Genomic DNA, 14,404 nt, shown 5'->3' with positions numbered 1-14,404 from the left:
GGCTCAACTCCGAGGGAATGTCCTTACCTGAGGCTCAGGATGAAAACGGGGTTTTAAGCAAAATGGAGGGTCCCACCTCCCCAAAGGAGTCTCCTGCTCCCTTCTGGCATGATGAGACCTGCCTGACGCTAGCCCCAGGATCGAGGGTGGCTAGCATTTCATAGGCGCCATGTGCCAGACGGTGTTCTAAGTGCTTCGTGCATATCCTCACCCGTGAGGTATTTGGGTGAACCACACTTGCTAACTTGCCAAAGACCACATGATGGTCAAATAAGAAGCAGAACTCACAGTATAAGGCTCATGCTGGGACAGTACCAGGTTCAATATCCATGGAGAAAAAGGAAATCTAGGAAACAGGTCAGGAGGGAGGCTGGGAGGCCATAGGATTCGGAGCTGATGGTGTTGCCAGGTGGCTCCTCTCCTCCCCAACCGCCTATCCCAGCTCATCTCAGCTGCTTGCCCTCTCACCCTCTCCTTGGAAAAACATCCCGGCCATCGGGGCCTGGAATGCTCCAGCATTAGCCACACCCCTCTGGCCTGATGTGTACGGCTGTGCCAACGTGTAGCAGGAGGCGAGTGGCTTCCACCCTGGTGCCAAGGTCTACGGAGCCAGCAGACTGGGGAGGACAGTCTGGCTGACAGAGGTGGCCTGCCTTGCAGCTGGAAGCACTTATATAAGGATCACAATGCAATGTGGCTGCTTTGCACAGCCTTGCGCCTCAGGACGAGCTTCTGAAGGTTGCTAAAAAGCAGTTCTGTGAAGTTAGTACTGCAGAGGAAGGTACCATCCAGATGGAGGTGTTCTGACTCAGGGACGCCCTACTCAACTGGCCAGACTTGGAGAGCTGTAGCCAGTACATCATAAGCATAGTCCTTCCACAAGCCATGCTCAAGGAGGTTGCAGGACGAACCCTGCCCCCAAGGGAATGCTTAACCACATGGGGATTGTACTGCTTTGGCTCTGGGTTCTTATGGACTACTGTCACCCACATTTTCCACTCCTTAGTTTCAAATATTACAAGAGGCATGGTTTAGAAACGTGACACTGTTAGCTACTTGAGCAGAACTTGGAACAGCAGCTGGATGGCAGACAGTGCCAGATGGAGGCCTTAGGGTGAGAAGCAGCTGAGTGATGAGGGTTAGAAGCAGCACCATTTAGCTGTGTAAGAGGCAGAGGGAGGATGGATCACAGCTGACCTCTGACCTAGTCTAGGACGGGCACCCTGCCCTCCAGCTGTGGTGTTGGCAAGACAGGGTTGGTGGCTGTGTGGTGTCAGGAAAGCCAAGTGGCCATAAGTCACCAGTCCTCTCTATTTTAAAGGCACAGGTGTTTCTTCTCCAGGTCTTGCCTGGGCAGTCCTTTCCCTTTACCCTTGAGAATCCTGAGGTTTAAACACGGGAGGAGGTGAAACGCTCCTACGTTGCAGGTGAGAACGTTTAATAACGCAGCCACACCTTAGCTGCCTGACTGGTGCCATCATGAGTTGCATGCATGCTCCTGGGAAGGGCCTGTCCCAGTTGGTTTTGCCCTATTGCCATAGCGTCCCCACTTGGCTGAAGTTGACATCTGATGACGTGAAGGAGCAGATTTACAGACTGGCCAAGAAGGGCCTGACTCCTTCACAAATCGGTGTGATCCTGAGAGATTCACACGGTGCTGCACAAGTACGTTTTGTGATAGGCAATAACGTCTTAAGACTTCTTAAGTCTAAGGGACTTGCTCCTGATCTCCCTGAAGATCTCTACCATTTAATTAAGAAAGCAGTTGCTGTTCAAAAACATCCTGAGAGCAGCAGAAAGAATAAGGATGCTAAATTCCGTCTGATGCTGATAGAGAGCTGGATTCACCACTTGGCTCGATACTATAAGACCAAGCGAATTCTCCCTCCCAGTGGGAAATATCAATCATCTACAGCCTCTGCCCTGGTCGCATATATTTGTCTAGGTACTCAAGCAATAAAATGATTGTTTAACGACAACTGTAACAAAAGCCAATAACGTAGCCACCGTGAAAAACAGGTTAGTGGTTTCTCAAAGCAGTAAACAGAGTTACCATGTGACTCAGCAATTCCACTCCTAGATGGAATTAAAAAACATGTCCACACAAAAGCTTAAAGTTCACATCAGCATCATTCATAATAGCCAAAAAGTGAAACAACCCAGATGTTCATCAGCTGATGAATGGATAAACAAAGTTTGGTATATTCAAATAGTGGAGTATTACTCAGCCATAAAAAAGGAATGAAGTACGGACATATGCCACAAAGGGGACAAACCACAAAAACACTATGCTAAATGAAAAAAGTCAGACACAAAAAGCCAAGTGTTGTCTGATTCTATTGATATGCAATGTCCAGAATAAGCAAATCCATAGAAATAAAAAGTAGGTTAATGGTTGCCAGGGGGTGAGGGAAGGGAGAAATTGGGAGTGACTGCTAATGGGTATGAGGTTTCTTTCTGAGATGACAGAAATATCTGGAATTAGATAAAGATGATGGTTGCACAACATTGTTAATATATTAGAAAATACTGAGTTGTATAATTTAAAATGGTTTTATGTTATATAAATTTTATCTAAATTTTTAAATTGCAAAAACCAGGGAAGAAAAAAGCACCTTAAAAGATACTTTATTTATTCATTTTTATTTTTTGAGACAGAGTCTCGCTGTATCACCAGGCTGGAGTGCAGTGGCATAATCTTGGCTCACTGCAACCTCTGCCTCCCAGGTCCAAGTGATTCTCCTGCCTCAGCTTTCCAAGTAGCTGGGATTACAGGTATGCGCCACCACGCCCAGGTAATTTTTGTATTTTTAGTAGAGGTGGGGGTTTCACCAAGTTGGCGGGGCTGGCCTCGAACTCCTGACCTCAGGTGTACCACCCACTTTGGCCCCCCAAAGCTCTGGGATTTCACGGGTGAGCCACCACTCCTGGCCAAAAGATACTTTAATAAAAAGTTGTTATAAAGGTAATGCCCAGGCTGGGTGTGGTGGCTCATGCCTGTAATCCCAGCACTTTGGGAGGCCAAGGTGGGCAGATCACCTGAGGTCAGGAGTTTGAGGCCAGCCCGGCCAACATGGTGAAACCTCACCTCTGCTAAAAATACAAAAATTAGCTGGACGTGGTGGCGTGCAGGAGAATCGCTTGAACCTGGGAGGTAGAGGTTGCAGTGAGCTGAGATCACGCCTCGGCACTCCAGCCTGGGTGACAGAGCAAGACTCCATCTCAAAAAAAAAAAAAAAAAAAAAGTAATGCCCAGCAAATTTATTTCAGCAATACTTTTGATTTCCAAGAACTGAAATCACAGAAATTAAAAAAAAAAAAATGGATGGAGATCCTTCCAAATCTGAGATATCTATGTTTCCTTTAGAGTTTTATTCTAGTTTCTTCTTTGATTATGTATCCTTGAGAGTATTCTTTCTGCTGAGTCTGTTACTTCTCCCATGCAATTAGTTTTCTTTCAATATCTGGTGATCCTTGAGGTCAGTTAATAGCTAGAGCTAAGATGTGTGGGGTGGAAGATTGGCCCAGCCAATTGCTGGGGACTGCTGCTTCCCATCTTGGTATTGTTCCATCTTTTTTTTTTTTTTTTTTTTTTTTGAGATGGAGTTTTGCTCTTGTTGCCCAGGCTGGAGTGCAATGGCGCGATCTTGGCTTACCACAACCTCCGCCCCCTGAGTTCAAGCGATTCTCCTGCCTCAGCCTCCCAAGTAGCTGGGATTACAGGCAAGCACCACCACGCCCTGCTCATTTTGTATTTTTTAAGTAGAGACGGGGTTTCTCCATGTCAATCAGGCTAGTCCCGAACTCCCGACCTCAGGTGATCCACCCACCTCGGCCTCCCAAAGTGCTGGGATTACAGGTGTGAGCCACCACACCCGGCCTGTTCCATCATTTTGTAAGAAAAAAATTTCACTTTTTTGATAGGTGCTTTTTATTGCCTGAAGTGGACTAGAGATCCCTCTAGCTGGGTTCTATTGTCAGTTTACTTCCATTGACATTAAATCTGGAAATTCCACATTGCTGATGGCACCCCCTACCTCCAGTGTGTTAATGCTACTATTGATTATTGAGCTGTAATCAATCTTTTCAGTAGAATTTGGAAAGGAAGAGGGAGGGTAGGAGATAATCCAACTGAAAAAAATGAGCACTACTTATGCTTTAAACTAAAGCTTTAAAATACATTTTCAATTATTTGCAAATACATTCAAAAAATGAAGTTGATTTCCTATTATCAAATTTGATACAAGTAATTTTGTGATAAAAATAATATAAAGATAAAACACTAAGTTTTATCTCATTAAATGTAATCTTGCTAACAAAATAAAAATGTTAGGGTCAAATGAATACAGGTGTACGAAAGTAAAATGCAGCTCAGATATTAATACCACCGGCCACTAAAAGGAACCACGACTCCTTGGAGAACGGGTTTCCTCTTTCACTTATTTATTTCTATTAGCATTGGCTTACGGTTTTGTTTTTTTACTTTATCAGTGGGTTCTAATCCTTTCCTATTATCTATTTGATGCTCACATTGTCCCAAATTTGGCCAGTGGAGGCCTTTTACAGAAAAGTGGGTAAAGATAAAACACAATGAAATTGGAATTTCATTCAACTAAGTAGCTTTACAACTGGTTAGACCACCACCTTTAAATGTATCATCCTCCATGTTTAGAAATCTAAATAAAATACCCAATAAATACATAAGGAATAAAAGAACAATTCATTTTTTTAAACTGCTAATAACCATGTTGCCTAGTGCATTATTAGATGTACTTAATGATACTTGAGGGAGGAAGAACCTTTTTTTTTTTTTTTTTAAAGGAATTTGGGTGTATTTGTTGCAGCACAAATGTAGGAATGGACAACACTTGTTTCCCAGAATGTCTTAAAATCCAATTTCTTCCCATTTTGAAATGCTAATGACAGTGGATAGCTTTCATATATGAGTGCATTTCAGCTTTACAACCACTGTGAGGAAGCTGAAGTCCAGATAATTTAAACCTTCAAGACCAAAGACCCGAGTAAGTGGTCGCGCAACTGCTGAACACTATCAGATCACTTTGTACATTTTTCCCAGAGGAATCAGATAACTTTATGATTTTGATTTAAAGAAAATGTAACTTTCAGCCATGTTAAAATAAAGTGGATTTACCTCTCAAAGTACAAAAATCTGAGCATTTTTAAACACCAAAAGGCTTGTGTGCAAGGTACCCTACTGTTCTGAGGTCAACTATTAAAGCCTGAGACATTCTTCCACCGGTAACAGTTAATTCCAAAATGAACTTTGAAGACAAAGCAAGAAAATGGTTTCCTGGTAATGCAAAGACCATTTGTTGCCAGGTGGACCTTTCAAAGAGAGATGCAGAAGGGCGCCCACCTGCTCCACTGCCCAAGCCCAGGTGATCCTCTGGGTGGAATAAGAGCCGAGGAGTTTAGACCAAGCCCCTCCCTTCAAAACCCCAAAGCCTTTTTCCTGGTCCCCGCTCCTTGTCTATCTGATTACTGTATGGATCTGAGCACTACTAGACTCATGTGCTAGATTTTTAATCTCTGGTGATCTGAATATTATATACCTCTCTCCCTAAAAAGCATCTTTGATTTTTGTTTTTAACTCTTGCATGGTTTATTTCTTAGAATTCACCTTCTTCTGTTGGAAAGCAGCACTGACAAGAAGTACAAAGTCTCTGTACTGTACTCACAAATAAATAATAGGCAAACAGCTTACAACAGCTCACCAGGACACATGCGATCATTGTAAGAAAAGAAATGAGTTTCATAGGACCACTAGAAAAAGGGAAATTTGGATGTCCTTATAGTTTATCATTCTAACAGGGCAGAGCCAGGGCGCACAATCACCCTGGGCATACCTTACATTGTACAGCGATTCCCAAAACTCTATCAAGTGAATCAAGGGAGTATTAGAGCCTTATTCTACAAACAAGGCACGCGATATTCAGAGACGGGAAGTCTCTTGCCCAAAACTGATGAGCGGTAAGAACAACAACAATGGTCTCAGGGAACACTCATTTAGCACTTGTTATAGGCCTGGCTCTGGATTTCAAGACAATCTCATGTTATAAATTTTGTTTGTTTGTTTGTTTGTTGAGACAGAGTCTCGCTCTGTAACCAGGCTGGATTGCAATGTCATGATCTCGGCTCACTGCAACCTCTGCCTCCCGGGTTCAAGCAATTCTCCTGCCTCAGCCTCCAGAGTAGCTGGGACTAGAGGCGTCCACCACCACGCCCAGCTAATTTTTGTATTTTTAGTAGAGATGAGTTTTCACCATGTTGGCCGGGATGGTCTCAATCTCTTGGTCTCCTGATCCGCCTGCCTCAGCCTCCCAAAGTGCTGGGATAAATATTAATAGGCATTTTTTTCCTGATGAGGTTACAGAAGTTAAGGAAGGTTAAATAACGTGATGTTGTGATTTATATATTTAGATGTCTAATTTAGTCTTGAGGTCTCTCTTTGGAGGGGACCAGAAGCCAGTCACTCTCTGGGAGAGTCCTGGCCAGGGGGAAAGGTAGGTTCTAAGGTGTCAGGTGAGGCACAAGGAGGAGGCAAAAACAAAACGCATGAACAGAAGAAATCTCTTACTTCCATCCCAGAGCGGTCTGGCGAGTGGCGCGAGCCCGAGGGGGAGTCTGGAGGCCGTGGGGAGCCAGAGAGCAGAGGGAGGGCCTGAAGCCTTGTCCTGGGGCTTTCCCGTGGGGGTGTGGCTCGGCGGATTCAAAAAGAACACGTGCGAAGCGGGGCTTATTTACAGGATTCTGGTGTTGGCCATTAGGTTTTATCATGGTCAGCAGCTGTGTGATGTGTGGGTTCTGGGTCAGTGGGATGAAGAATAAATGGGCCGCATTACAAACAACCTCTCAGCGAGGACAAGTGTTACCCAGACTAGAGGTGATACAGTGAGACTGGGCTTCAGACAACTTAGATCAGGCCTGAAAATGGATGCTGAGGCAGCCACTGTATTAAACATATTTATGACACTTGGTCAGTGTCGTTCAGTTAAAAAGTGGCAGGGCTGAGATGAGAGCAGGCAGGGTCAGAAGGTCAGCCAGCTCTTCTTAGTTTGCTTTCAGCATGTCGTCTCATGACTGGAACCCAGAGGAGACCTCTGGGTAAGAACCAGGCAGACGCAGGGTCATGGCTGAGGGCCAGGTGCGGTGACTCACGCCTGTAATCCCAACACCTCGGGAAGCTGAGGCAGGAGGATTGCCCGAGCCCAGGAGTTCGAAACCAGCCTGGGCAACATAGCAAGCCCTTGTCTCTACAAAAGAAAAATTAAAAAATGAGCTGGGTGTGGTGGTGCCTGTGGTCCCAGCTATTCATGAGGCCAAAGCAGGAGGATTCCCTAAGCCCAGGAGGTCGAGGCTGCATTGAGCCGTGATCCTACCGTTGCACTCCAGCCTAGGTGACAGAGCAAGACCTTGTCTCAAAAACAAAAACAAAAGCAAAAAACAGTGTCACGGCTAAGACAACTGTCTTGGAAATCAGATGATCTTGGTTCAAGAACTGTCCTCTTGCCAACCACATGTCTTCTGGCAAGTTACTCAACCTCTGAGTCTCAGTTTCCTCAAATGAGTAGAACTCAGCATAGAGTCAATTTTGAATGAATATTAATTAACCATCATAAGCTAGTGAGCCTCATGAAAGGTGGCAGGACTATACAGAGGAAAGATAAAGGTAAAGGAGGAAAATGGAAAGGAAAAATCATGTGTACTTTGAATACTCTTTTATATTTCCAATTAACTATGAAACAGTTCAGAAAAATTCCAAGTTGATTTTGCAATTTTTTTTAAGTTTTTTTTTTATTTTTAGGAGAGACAGGATTTTGCCACGTTGACCAGGCTGGTCTCGAACTCCTGACCTTGTGATCCGCCCGCCTCAGCCTCCCAAAGTGCTGGGATTATAGGTGTGAGCCACCGCACCCGGCCTGATTTTGCAAATTTTCAAATCAGAAAACAGAATCTCAAAGAATAAAACAGGAGCAAAGGCAGTTTCTCCTCTTTCAGGCTCACTGGAAAGAACTTTGCAATAAGCAGCTCATTAGGCCTTGAAATGGCTCATTAATTAATGCTGATTCTTTAAAAATAAAATTTCCAGTGACTTGGCATTCAAATCACGTCCAAAGTTAAGATAAATTCCTGAACCCTGAGGTGATGAGATTTCACTTCCATGCCGCATGCCCCAGATATTCCCTGTGTACTGTGTTTTAATGGTGGCCAAGCTGACAGACTTGCCTTCCTCCTCTTCATCTTAGGGATGGCGTGGTGGATAATTAACACTCAGCCCCTGCTCTCTCAGTTCCTCTTTTCTCCTCAGACCTCTAATGCCTGTCTCATCCTGGCTCTCAGACGAGGACCTTGCTTCTTATTCCACGGAGAAAATGAAAACCATCTGAACAGAACGTCCACACCCTCTCTCTTCTACATCTCCCGACACCACACGGCTGTGTCCATATGCAGTTATCCCTCTGTATTTGCAGGGGATGGGTTCCAGGACCCCCCAAAATACCCCAACCAGACATACTCAAGTTCCCCCATGGGCCCTATGGAACCCAGTGTAGACGAAAGGTCAGCCTTTTGGGTTTTGCATCCCTTGAATACTGTATTTTCCATCAGCAATTAGTTGAAAAATCTGCCTATAAGTGGACTCACGCAGTTCAAATCTGTGTTGTTCAAGGGTCAACTGTACTTGGCCTCTGTTGTCTTATTGTGGATGAATCTTCAAGGCTCCTCCTCCTCACAGCACTGGATCTCCTCTCCTGCCTGCATCATCAAATGCTCCATCTCTTGCATCGCTTCCATCTGCTTTCATGCATGCTATTAATTTTCCCTTAAAAAAAAACCCTCTTGGCTGGGCACGGTGTCTCACATCTGTAATCCCAGCACTTTGGGAGGTCAAGGCAGGTGGATTGCTTGAGCCCAGGAGTTTGAGGTCAGCCTGGGCAACAAAATGAGACCGTTGTCTCTACAAAAAAATACAAAAATTAGCTGGGCATGGTGGCAGGTGCCTGTAATCCCAGCTACTCAGGGTGCTGAGGCACAAGAATCCCTTGAGTCTGGGTGGCGGAGGTTGCAGTTAGCTGAGATCACACCATTGCACTCCAACCTGGGCGACAGAGTGAGACCCTGTCTCAAAACACAAACAAACAAAAAACTGCATAATGAGTACATGTTTGTTCATTGTATTTTTCCCCCTATTCTTTTGTATGCTGGAAAATGTACATGAAAAAAGTTTTAAAAAATCATCTCAGTTTTACTTCCTCTCCAGTGATTACATCTTTCTTTCCTTTTGTAACAATGATCCTTGAAGTCATTTTTCCACATGCTGACTCTGATTTTTCTCCTCCCATACTCTCTTGAACCCACTTCATTCAGGACTTCCCCCGCTACCATTCCAGCAAAATTGCTTTTCTTAAGATCATGAATGGCCTCCACATTGTTAAATCCAGTGGTTATTTCTCAGTCCTTATCTTACATGACCCCTCAGCTAAACTGGACAGTTATCATCCCTTCCACCCTAAACACTTTCTTCACCTCGCTTCCAGGACTGCAGCCTGGCGGAGAACCTGTAGTTGTCAACAGTATTAATGTTATTCTTACCTCCTTAACTCCATCAAGTAAATATTACTTCCGAAACCCAGACTGTAGATTTGATTCCCATCCTGGCATTAGTTTTGTACAAAGAAAGGATGTGTTCCCGGACAGAATGCAAATGTTGGCAGTGGGCCACAGGAGTGAGGCTGAGTCATAACCATTAGTAAGACAGCTCAGAAGTCAGGGCCAGCTCATGACAGGTCTGCATGATCAGTAGGAAAGGATGTTCCTGTGACCATCTGAACAGGGGCCCACGGCAGCCCCAAGAGAGCTACTTGCTTAGAAGCTGAAATGGGAGTATACGATTTTTTTTTTTGAGACAGAGTCTCACTCTGTTGCCCAGGCTGGAGTGCTGTGGTGTGCTCACGGCTCACTGCAGCCTCAATCTCCTTGGGCTCAAGTGATCCTTCAACCTCAGACTCCTGAGTAGCTGGGACTACAGGTATGTGCCATGGCACCCAGCTGAATTTTTTTTTTTTTTGAGACAAGATCGCCTCTGTCGCCCAGGTTGGGGTGCGGTGGCACGATCTCAGCTCAGTGCAGCCTCAACTTCCTGAGCTCAAGCAATCCTCCCACCTCAGCCTCCCGAGTAGTTGGGACCACAGTCATGTGCCACCATGCCCAGCTGATTTTTGTATTTTTGTAAAGATAAGGTTTTACCATGTTGCCCAGGCTGGTCTCAAATTCCTGAGCTCAAGTGATCTACCTGCCTCGGCCTCCCAAAGTGCTAGGATTATAGGCATGAGCCACCACGCCTGGACACCCAGCTACTTTTTCTTTTTCTTTCTTTTTCTTTTTTTTTTTTTTTTTTTGGTAGAGATGGGGTTTCACTATGTTGCCCAGGATGGTCTTAGTCAAACTCCTGGGGTTGAAACGATCCTCCTGCCCCGGCCTCCCAAAGTGCTAGGAGTACAGGGATAAGCCACCTCACCCAGCCTGGGAGTGTATAATTAGCACTGGTGCTCGGATTCATTCCACAGGTCCCTTCCTCTATCCCACACCAGACACTGCTAGGCACTGGGTATACAAATGGAGTAAGTAGGACACAGTCCTGCCCTCAAGGACGTTATGGCTCAGATGGGGTGACACAAGTCAACAGCCGCAGGCTGAACCATGAATGAGCACACAGTACAGGATGTTGTGCAGGAGAGGGTCCTCCCAAGGAGGCTTCTAGAAGAGAGGACTTGAATAGCAAGCAGGATTCAGCTGCAAAACGAATGCAGTAGGTAGAAGGGCAGATGGAAGCAGGGAAGGGGTGGGAGAAGGCACAGTGTGTGTTGGGGTAGTTTGTGCATAGCAGGAGATAAGGCCAGAAAGTTGAATAAGGGTGAGGGTTGAGGGGAGGGAACTTAGAGGATGGGTCAATAGGGGCAGCAAACCACCATGCACATGTATACCTATGTAACAAGCCTGCACAATCTGCACATGTATCCCTTTTTTTTTTTTAGAATAAAGAAATAAAAGTTGAATAAAATGCTGATCACATAGGCTCTTGTGAATTAATTTCAGCAATTTGAACTACATCTGAAAGTTGGGGGTCACCATTACAGGACTTAAAATTGGGAAGCTTGAGCCAGGCGCAGTGGCTCACACCTGTAATCCCAGCCCTTTGGGAGGCCAAGGTGGGTGGATCACCTGAGGTCAGGAGTTTGAGACTAGTCTGGTCAACATGGTGAAACTCCGTCTCTACTAAAAATACAAAAAGTGAGCCGAGCGTGGGGGTGCGCACCTGTAATCCCAGCTGCTTGGGAGGCTGAGGCGAGAGAATCACTTGAACCCAGGAGGTGGAGGTTGCAGTGAGCTGAGATCGCACCACTGCACTCCAGCTTGGGAGACAGAGCGAGACTCCATCTCAATAAATAAATAAATAAAAATAAAAAATAAAAATGCTGCATAAAGCAATCAGGAATATGTTATGAACTAATGATTAATGTGATTTTGTTCACCCGTGGGCCATTAAAGATAACGAAGGTCGTTACTAAGATCATTAGTAAGTATTTGAACACCGAGGATACTAAAGGGAGAATGGAAGACATTTTGATTAACAGAGAAAAAGAGTATGTCCTGGGAATGATCAGGTGCTGGTGGAGAAAAACAGCAGAGAGATGAGGGAGGCAGGTCCAGAAGGACTTCAAAGTTATAGGGAAAGTACAACTGGAAAAAAACAATCAATGAGTGAAGCAAACAGCGTTTACCTGGAAGTCCTAGAAGCCAGAAATACAGGAAAAACGTGAGAGAAGATAACAGTTTTCGAAGTAGACAAATGGTCGTGTATCAGGCCAAAAGTCTCTGATCTCCAAGACTTCAGGACTGCCACCCCTTGAGAACTGCTGTTGAAGGGGACAGACCTGTGATTTCCAGGCTGATGGGTGATGGTATCTCAGGGTGTAAGAATCTGTATCTTGAGAGAATTGAAATTGTCCTAGCAATCAGCCTCGCATCATACTAATCATCCTTCCTCTTATGAGCCCAGAATATTTAGCTTGTGGAACAAGCATCCACATGCCAGGAAACAATGACATGATGATCAGGTCAGAAAAATAACTCCTTCTTGCAGCCATTCACCATCCCCTGACCCTGGCAGGCCTCACCACTGTGCTACCAGCTCAGCGCACTGTTAGGAGATGGGTTCTTGCTGCAGGATGAACCCACGTGTGTCTAGAGGGAGTCTAGGCTGAATTATGGTCTGGGCCAGGCTTCCACATCTTCCTCTTCAAATGCTAAAGTGAAAAAGAATGCCAGAAGAAAAGGTGGCCATCAATAGACCAGCAACTAAGGGAATTCTTGGTAGGTACAGAATGTTATCACTACCTTTCATGAACCTAAGCAACTATCAAAGATAAAGAAAGTTTAAGTGTTGAAAAAGAAACAGAACTAATGGGAGTTCAAAATAGCCAGTTCAGAATCTACATTAAGTTTCCTTTTATGGCATTCATAACCGAATAATAAATGTAATAGGGAAAGATCGATCATCGGATTTGGGACTGAATTGAGTTTTACTTTCAACAACAAAGCAGAAAAGGAAATCTGAGTCCCAAGTAGTTTAGGCACAGCCAAATTGTGAGATTTAAGTAATGTCACCAGAACGGTTTCTCCACACCCCATCCTGCCTCCGAATTGTAGACTCTCTCCTGTGCGGTGTTCTCCACCAGGCAGGTTCCCTCCATACTGCAGTGGAAAAGAAGTGTCACAGTGTTTACAGGAACTCTAGCATCAACCCCTGCCAGCTCTGCTTAGGGGTCGGCTCTCTAGGCCAGATCTGGGTCATAGTCCCAATCTTGGGGTGGAATGAAGTGAGGAGTCAACCCCACCAGAGCCACGTGGCCTAAGAACAGAGGATGGGCCGGGCGCGGTGGCTCACGCCTGTAATCCCAGCACTTTGGGAGGCCGAGGCGGGCGGATCACAAGGTCAGGAGATCGAGACCACGGTGAAACCCCGTCTCTACTAAAAATACAAAAAATTAGCCGGGCGCGGTTGTGGGCGCCTGTAGTCCCAGCTACTCGGGAGGCTGAGGCAGGAGAATGGCGTGAACCCGGGAGGCGGAGCTTGCAGTGAGCCGAGATCGCGCCACTGCACTCCAGCCTGGGCGACAGAGCGAGACTCCGTCTCAAAAAAAAAAAAGAACAGAGGATGGGTAGGTTCCCGCAGGAAAACTGAACTGTCATCACAAGAGGACGTGGCTTTGGGGAAGGCAGACATCCTCTGTAGAGTCCATTCCCAATAGTGACAGAAGCCAAAGAGCTGGAAAACATCTAAATAGAACCTATATAGAGAAAACCATAAGAGACCTGAATAAATGGAGCAGGAGTTCTTAGAAGGGAAGGCAACATTAGGCCGGGCACGGTGGCTCACGCCTGTAATTCCAACACTTTGGGAGGCCGAGGTGGGTGGATTGCTTGAGCTCAGGAGTTCAAGACCAGCCTGGGCAACATGGTGAAACTCCGTCTCAAAAAACAAAACACAACAACAAAAAATAGGGAAGACAATATTGTAAAGATACTATATATTTCCAGATTGATCCACTTTCATTCTGTCACCTAGTCTGGAGTGCCATGGTGTGATCTCGGCTCACTGCAACCTCAACCTCTTGGGCTCAAGCAATTCTCCCTCCTTACCCTCCTCAGTAGCTGGGACGACAGGCGTGCACCACCATGCCTGGCTAATTTTTGGGGTTTTGGTCCTCCTCTATTCTGTTTTTTCTTCAGACCAGACTGGCTAATTTAAAAATAGTTTTTCTAAAGATGGTTTCACTATGTTGCCCAGTCTGGTCTCAAACTCCTGGGCTCAAGTGATCCCACTGCCTTGGCCTCCGAAAGTGCTAGGATTATAGGTGAGAACCACCACACTTGGCCTAAATGGATTCTGTGAGACGGAATCTTGCTCTGTCACCCAGGCTGGAGTGCAGTGGTGCAATCTTGGCTCACTGCAACCCCCGCCTCCCAGGTTCAAGCAATTCTCCTTCCTCAGCCTCCTGAGTAGCTGGAATTACAGGCACGTGCCACCATGCCTGGTTAATTTTTGTATTTTTAGTAGAGATGGGGTTCTGCCATGTTGGCCAGGCTGGTCTTGAACTCTTGACCTCAAGCGATCCACCTGCCTCAGCCCCTCAAAGTGCTGGGATTCCAGGCGTGAGCCACTGAGCCGGGCCTCAAAGGGATTTTTTATAAGCTGATTTTTTAAAAATTCACCTTACACTACTAAAAGAGCCGAGGATTTTTCTGAAGAACAGGGGAAAGGATTAGATTTATCCCATCAGATATTCAAATATCCTGGGAACACATAGCAGTTGAGACAGTG

General features: G+C 45.5%; 1 protein-coding gene across 1 annotated transcript; it reads left to right on the top strand.

Moving 5' to 3' along the window:
• Nucleotides 1-1,479: 1,479 nt before the first annotated feature.
• Nucleotides 1,480-1,965, top strand: LOC112427673 (small ribosomal subunit protein uS15-like). Its single transcript, XM_071099255.1, has one exon. It carries the CDS (start codon nt 1,480-1,482, stop codon nt 1,963-1,965), a length of 486 nt encoding a protein of 161 aa, XP_070955356.1.
• The last annotated feature ends 12,439 nt before the right edge of the window (nt 1,966-14,404 follow it).

The sequence above is a fragment of the Macaca nemestrina genome, chromosome 7, assembly GCF_043159975.1.
Source record: "Macaca nemestrina isolate mMacNem1 chromosome 7, mMacNem.hap1, whole genome shotgun sequence".
Lineage (NCBI taxonomy): Eukaryota > Metazoa > Chordata > Mammalia > Primates > Cercopithecidae > Macaca > Macaca nemestrina.
The sequence above is the reverse complement of the archived record's forward strand: the minus strand, read 5'-3'. Positions and strand labels throughout refer to the sequence as shown.

What these genes read in the sequence shown, in the direction of transcription:
- LOC112427673 (XM_071099255.1), top strand. Translation starts at nt 1,480, where the DNA reads ATGAGTTGCATGCATGCTCCTGGGAAGGGCCTGTCCCAGTTGGTTTTG.